General features: G+C 35.7%; 1 protein-coding gene across 1 annotated transcript; it reads left to right on the top strand.

The window, feature by feature from the left end:
- Positions 1–6,696: 6,696 nt before the first annotated feature.
- LOC118755227 (alpha-actinin, sarcomeric-like) lies at positions 6,697–7,364 on the top strand (the record flags this gene model as incomplete). The annotated part of the gene is made up of 2 exons (XM_036490075.1): positions 6,697–7,113; positions 7,188–7,364. Coding segments are annotated over 2 exons (579 nt in total), but the record flags the coding sequence as incomplete, so codon positions are not given.
- Positions 7,365–8,143: the final 779 nt, after the last annotated feature.

Genomic DNA, 8,143 nt, shown 5'->3' with positions numbered 1-8,143 from the left:
AAATCGGACAATAACCACGCCCACATCCCATATAACGGTAATTTTCGGAAATACGAAAACTGCGATATTTTAGTAACTACTGAAGATTATTCACTCAAAATTAATATTTACAACAATTTTTAGACGAAAACTAAGAGTGTTGTAAATTTTTGGAAAATGGGCGTAGTCACGCCTACTTATGGTTACATGTGTATATCTCGGTACCCGCTGCACTAATTTCTTCCAAACTTGGCACAGTTGTTGGCCTTGGTACAGCATAAAAAATCGCCGAAAATTTTTAAAATCGGACGATAACCACGCCCACATCCCATATAACGGTAATTTAGAGAAATACAAAATCTTCGATGAATCAGTAAATATTGAAGCTAATTTATTCAAAATTGATGCTTGCACCGGTGCTTGTGGCACCGCCCACTTATGATCACATATAGGTATATCGGTAACCGTTCTACCAATTTGTACCAAACTCGGTGTGGTTATTGTGCTTGCCACATAACGCAAAACGGACTAAAATTACGGTCGCTTTTCATATAACGGTTAATTTCAGAAATGCTTGAAACTTCAATATTTCGAAATTTAAGGACGCTAATTTACTCAAAATTGATACACCCCGGCTTACCATCTAGCGGTAGGTTTCGGAAAGGTGATAAAACATATATTTAATACTTGCGCCGGGTATTTAATGTTCGGTTCCGCCCGAACTTAGACTTTTTTACTTGTTTTTTTTTTTTTTAATTTTGTATAAATTTTTTCCTGATCAGTTAAAAACGAAATCTCGCTAATTCGAAAACCTCATTAATTTGTAAAATATTACTGGTCCCGCGCGATTACGAAGTATCGGGACTCCACTGTTACATTCTTTATTTGTCTCTTAGGAAGTAGCCCCTTGTTATTCTGTTAGAAAAAATAAGGTATTTTGTAGTATTTTTTTTTAACTGGGATTTATTTCTAAACAACGCTGTAAAATTTCTTTCGAGGTTTACACTTTAGGGCGACTACGTGCCAACTAACTTCTTCTATACTGATTTTTGCAGGAAAATTTCTGTTAAATGTAGTAAGTTTTTTTTTTTACTAGACTGTGCATAACCTCCACCACAACGGCTTGTTCATAACTTTCGAACACTTTTTCATGCTTAGCCGTCTAACGCCCAAGTCCGCCTCTAGGCGGTCTTCACAAAAATCGCACTGGCGGCAAATGTTACCGATTTTTTACCAAACAAGATTTTTTTTCAAATAGATAATGGGTATGGCATAATACTTTTAAAATTTTTGAAATCATTCAAATGCTTTCTTTTATCACTTTCGTTCCACTTTGCAAAAGTCTTGTACATTTGCAACAAAAAAAGTTGTGCTGGTAATTATCAAAGATCTGTTTTGGTTTTGAGTTTCTTAGAGGTATGCTTATCTATCATTATTTTGAAATGTGTTTTGTGTGAATAAATAAAGGCCAGTTGAGCTTTGAAGCAGTGATTTCTTGATGAGTGCCTCAGTTAAATCTTCTCATGTCACAGCTCAACCCATGACTGTACTGGCTCAAAGAACTGTTTTTAACCGACATTCAAAAAAAAAGGAGGTTATCAGTTTGTCGGAATATTTTTTTCTTTTTTTTATGTATGTTACCGCATAACTTTGGACAACCGATTTCGATAATTCTTTTTGCATCGGAAAGGTAGTGTCTCAGAGGTGCTCCCATACTAATCTGGTTTAGATCCGATTGGATCATAAAAAAATAACGGTACTTCTAACTTTTTATATGAGAATTCCAGTCGGTCTAGTTTTTTTCTTAAAAATTACTTGTCTATAAATCAGAAGCCTAAATTTAGCCGAAAACGCTACTTTGCAAAGTCTATGCTCGCTATTTTAAAAACCAGCCTTAGAGGGTTAAGGGCAGCGTAAACTTGACTCTTTGTGTGCGTGTGTATGTTTGTGTGTAAGTGTGTATGTGTGTGTGCGTAGTAATTTAGTGACTCTACATACAGAACTACTACAAACCATGATGCTGATGGTGTTGAAGATGGAAGCATGGAAATATATTGTTGATTAGATAATCCCCTATATTCACGTTATGTATGTAGAAAGTTTGTGGAAATTCATGACTACGCATGAATTGTTCCCACTATTTCACTCATACAGCATGCATATTTCATGAATGCATACAACCGATTTTTACTGGGTTACTGCGCACACACTTCCACACAAACATACACAAATGTACCCTCCATGCAAAACATGAGAAATAGGCAAGAATCGTCAATGGCAACAAATTAGCGACTCGCCGATTTATTGTCGTAGTGAGAAATCGGCAACATTATTTCTTTTATGTCATTTTAGGAAAATGTTTTCAAAAATTCTCAAACTGATGAACTTCGGGTCAACGGGATTCTTCAAAAACATATGATTTATGCCCAAGACAGTGTTGAAAAAATAGGAAGCTACATAGCGACGAAAAAAGTTAATTTCGTTTAGAACTTTTAAGTTTGTGTTCAAAAGCAAAGGAAATATTAAAAAATAATAAAATTGTTGCAAGAAATTATTATTCAAATATCGCCTGTAGCAATAATAAAACGACTCAATCAGGTAATAACAAAACGACTCGCCCAGGCGAGCTGCCTGCGGCGGACGTTTTAGAGCGACAGGTAATAAGAAATCGATACGATGGCGATATTGCTGGCAATAACTTTGTTGCTGAGGGCGACAAGCTTTCTTATTTCCGGCAACAAAAATTGTTTGGTGGGTAAAAATATATAGATATGACCCACCACACATAAATATCTGTGTTCGTATGGAAAAGTAGCTTATGTCGAAAGGTCGGCTTTAGTATAATGCGGCATTCCCTTTATTCTTTAAGCGACAAAGAATTTTTTGATGAGACTTAATAAGAATATTGACTTGCTAGTATCGGAGCTATTTCTTGCACGTTTATTTGCCATAAGTTCTCAACGGCTCGCCGCCAGTGAGTAATTCGCAATCGTATGCTGCGAATGCCGATTTATACTAAAGCCAGCCTTTCGACATAAGCTACTTTTCCATACGAACACAGATATGTGCATTTATGTGTATGTATATCGTATAAAACGATTTAAAAAACATTTAGCTATGTTTAAGTCAGACAATTTTTATTTATTTTTTGTTGACTATTAACCTCGGAATTCACGATAGGGAATTCATTTTTGACGAATCGAAACAGTTTAGCTCTTTTAAGCAATATTTGGAGTTTAAAATACTATTTCATTTAGGTCTCTATTAATTTTCGATCGCTAGATATTTGCTTTTATATAAAATTTTTATACCTTTCATGAGCATGAACTGGTATTATAACTTTGGTCCGATGTTTGTAAGTACCAGAATAAGAAGAGATAGACCCATTAAAATGTATACTTATATGATCAGATCGTCGAGCTGAGTTGATTTATCCATGTCCGTCTGTCCGTCTGTCCGTCTGTCTGTCTGTTTGTATGCAATCTAGTCTCTCAGTTTTAGAGATATCCGGATCAAATTTGGTAGGTGGGTGTATTTTTATAATGTATTAATCATTTGTCGGAACCGGAAGAATCGGACCACTTTAACATATAGCTCCCATACAACTGATTGTTCAGATATGAGATTTTTCGTTATAACTTCTCCATTTATGCAGCTACGAACATGAAATTTTGCAGCACTTGCACCCATTATCAACAGAATGCTTACGGAGAAAATTACAAAGATCGGTTCACTACAACCTATAGCTCTCATACAACTGATTGTTCAGATATAAAATTTTTCGTTATAACTCCTCCATTTATATAGCTGGGAACAGGAAATTCCGCATAATAATTATCAACAGAAAACTTACAGTGAAAATTAAAAAGATCGGATAACTATAACCTATAGCTCCCATACAACTGATTGTTCAGATATGACATTTTTCGTTATAATTCATCCATTTATGTAGCTAGGCACATGAAATTTTGCACTGTGGTCACTCATTATCAGCAGAAGACTTACAGTGAAAATAACGAAGATCGGGTCACTATAGCCTGCAGCCCCTATACAACTGATTGTTCAGATATGAGGTCTTTTATCATAACTCCTCCATTTATGCAGCTAGGAACATGAAATTTCGCACCATTTTCACTCATTATTAACAGAATACTTACAGTGAAAATAACAAGGATCGGGTGACTACAACATATATATTCCATACATCTGATTGTTCAGATATGGGATTTTACTGTAAAACTCCTTTATTTGAACAGCTAAAACCGCTAAATTTCGTAAGATATTTTATAAATAATAATACAAAGTCTACTGAGAAAATCGTCAAAATCTATGCTGTATAAGCTTTATCTCCTATAGCACTGATTGTTCAGATACCAGTTTTTGCGATATATCTCCTTTATGAAGGAAACTAAATCCAATAAATTGTGTTACCGGTTTACATACCGATCACATAGCAGTGAAAATCACTTAGATTGGTGCCATATAAAGTATATCTTCCATACCTCTGATTGTTTAGATGCGATTTTTTATATAAGTATGTAACTCCTCTATCGATGTATGCAGATGTATTCAAAATCAGTAACCTGTCAAACTAAAATTTGCAGATGTTCATGAAAGGTATGAAGCCTTCGGCATAGCCGAAGACAGCGCTGCTCTTACTTGTTTTTTGTTGAACTTTGACCTTAAAATTCAAGGTCGAGAAACTGTTTTTGAAGAATCTGAATAATTTTCCTATATTCATAAATATTTGGGCTTTATAATGCCGTTTAGTTTATGTCTCTATCTGGTTTGGATCGGGAGATATTTGATTTTGTCCATTTTTTCCCAAAACAGAACACAGCGGGGCGCCTTTAACAATTTTCTTTCGGAAAGCCATAACCGTCCTCTACGCCTGTGTATAGCAGCGGTGGGGAAGCTATGGGGTCTGAAACCACACATATTACACTAAGTGTATACGGCGGTTGTTCGACCCATCCTTTTCTATGGGATCACCGTATGGTGGCTGGCCCTAGAAAAGTCCACTTAAAAAGCAGATTGGATAGCGCGTATCATGTTAATCACGGGCGTCCTGCCCTCTACCCGCAGTATGTTGCAATGGAAGCGCACTTATCTATGCCTTGCTCTTCGCTATGCGCCATCCGATAGAAACGTGTACGTTTGTAATCGACATTTGCTCGTTCTCTGTGCTCGCCACTCCAGTATGTTTTAGCCTTCCGAGTTACAGGAGATTATCAACAACCAGTTATGTATTATAGGAGGTTCAACATAACCAGCATTGTCATAAAAATACGAATTAACGAGGGACCCAGCTTTTTCAATTAACAAGGTTTTTACAATGCACCTACGGATTGTTAAAAAATTTTAGATTTGGGAATTAACGGGGTACAAATTATCGCGATTCCACTAAGTACTTTTTTGTCTGCTCTGTAAAATTTCTTTGAAGGTGTCAGCAGGGCCCGAACCGCGGAATGCGTGACCGAATGATAACTCGTTTCGAATCGAAACGTATAAAATTATAGCTGTTTTCGCCCCAATTTAATTTAAATTGACGATGCGTACTCGCTATCGAATGCCGAAAATCAAATTTATGTCCGAGTTGCTTTCGATATCGAATGCCGCGGTTCGTGCCAAGGTATATACTCTTAAGTCGACGATTTGTTATCTCTAATTGACGTAGCCAAAAAGAGGATTAAACAAGTAATTTTTAGCAAAAAAAAACCGACTTCAACTCCCATATAAAAAAAAATATATATATATATATCTCAGGATCCACTGATCGGATCTCAACCAGATTAGTTTGGGACCACCTCTGATGCAAAAAGAATTATCGAAATCGGTTGACGTGGTCCAAAGTTATGCGGTAACATACATAATCAAAAAAAAAAAAAAAAAAAAATATTCCGACGAACTGATAACCTCCTCCCTTTTTGGAAGTCGGTTAAAAAATACGATTTACGTAATCCGAGAATGCAGTTATAAAAAAAATAAAAAATCCATCGCTCGTAATGAATTAACTCCACTAGGCAACTTATTAAAAGTTGTCTTTCAATCAATTCAGGACTAGTATGGCTGCTTTATAAAATAATGCGTAAAGACATCGACAAAGTTGAAAAAGCGGTTTGCAAGTTCTCGTTTGCTTTCAACTGTCATCGTTGTTATTTGACAGCTATATTCTCATTTCGCAGAATTTTTCAGAGTAGCAACATCGTTTATTTTGGTGGCAGATTTTCTTTATGCAGATTTTTTAATTTTTTTAAACTTTTAAGAGCTTGCAAGGTTCGAACTTTCTTCTTTGCCGACATTTTACAAATGAAAAAGTATGCTGTCAAATGCCCAGTCATCAAAACTCTATCTCGCTTGCGAGAAAATAAATAGATTTTCAATCAGGTGAAGACGGCCAGTTAGGTAGGAGTCTTACACATCGTTAGCGTTGATGTGAAAACACGAAGGCAAAACTACACAATGGGATTTTCAGCACAAATTCTTGAGCTTAAGCTCACTCCATCACAAAGTTGAGTTGAGGCCCAGTGTGGACGTTTTGGCCGGCATTGTTGTAAACCATCCTTAAAAAACCAGATCGCGTTCATTCATAAGTAAATAGTAGTAGCAGTTCGGCACAGCTTCTTTCATTTCGTTGCTAAATAGTTAAAATTAACTAAATATTTGGAATTTAAGAGGCGCTAAAATGGATATTTCTTTATTTGATTGTATGTATAGACATTTACTGCATGGTGTAATAGCCATCTGCGAAAAGCTGGAACATCCATCGATAACATTGATGAGGACTTTCGCAATGGGCTGAAGCTTATGTTGCTGCTTGAAGTAATTTCGGGTGAAACCTTGCCAAAACCTGATCGTGGCAAGATGCGCTTCCATAAGATCGCTAATGTAAACAAAGCCCTGGATTTCATTGCATCGAAGGGCGTGCATTTGGTATCGATAGGCGCTGAGGAAATCGTTGATGGAAATCTAAAGATGACGCTGGGCATGATATGGACAATCATTTTACGTTTTGCTATTCAGGATATTTCCGTTGAAGAGATGACCGCTAAAGAAGGCTTGTTGTTGTGGTGCCAACGCAAAACGGCTCCTTATAAGAACGTCAATGTTCAAAACTTCCATCTGTCATTCAAGGCAAGAACCAAAATAATTAACAAATTATTAATTACAATTCCTAGACATGCATTAACACACAATTTATTTTATAGGACGGTTTAGCATTCTGCGCCTTGATTCACCGGCATAGGCCGGACTTGATTGATTATTCCAAACTCTCCAAAGACAATCCATTGGAAAATCTCAACACTGCCTTTGATGTTGCTGAGAAATATCTTGATATTCCAAGGATGTTGGATCCAGATGGTGAGTGAATTGCTTTGAAACTATCCCTTTATCTTTAAAAATCTTTTACTTTATATACTAACGTGAGTGCACTTGTATGTACATAATACACGACATATGTACCTTTTAAAATTAAAAATACATTCGTATGTGGATATGTATACATATTAGTATTTCTATATAAGACATTTCATATACACGCATAGATATTTCTGTATGAACATTGGGTTGCCTGACCAAAAGCAATTGGTTTTATAACATTGTTAATTACACTGGTTTACAGCAAAAATCTTCTATAGATGCCACTATCCAATTCCTATGTAGGATTGCTCGGTGATTCCGAAAATCGAAATAATTATTTTTTTCTATTTATAACTTTTCGAGTTATTTGCAATTTACCGCTATTCAGCTTAAACAAAAAGTGGTTTCACTTAATCACGTATATCTTACGAACCGATTAAATAACCGTAATACGAGATACAGAAAATGAAAGCAAATAAAATTCTCCATAAACCGTATATACATACATCACTTTTCGATAGCCCTGATAGTTTCTGAGAAATTAATTAATCATTTAAGATTTTTTGTTTTTTTTTGGTGAACAAATTGAAAAGATTCAAACTTTAACAGGGAAAAAATTTAAAATTACACTGGATCACAAATTTTAGTTTGGTTTTTGTTTTCCAGGCGCCACTATCCAATTTCTTTCTAGAATTGCTCGGTGATTCCGAAAATCGAGTAAATTTTTTTTTATGGATACGTTTTCGAGATATTTGCAATTTACCGTTATTCAGTTTAAAACAAAAAGTGGTTCCACTTAATC

Source organism: Rhagoletis pomonella, unplaced genomic scaffold, assembly GCF_013731165.1.
Source record: "Rhagoletis pomonella isolate Grant_MI unplaced genomic scaffold, Rhpom_1.0 Rhpom_scaffold_05659, whole genome shotgun sequence".
Lineage (NCBI taxonomy): Eukaryota > Metazoa > Arthropoda > Insecta > Diptera > Tephritidae > Rhagoletis > Rhagoletis pomonella.
This window is presented reverse-complemented; position numbering and strand designations above follow the sequence as displayed.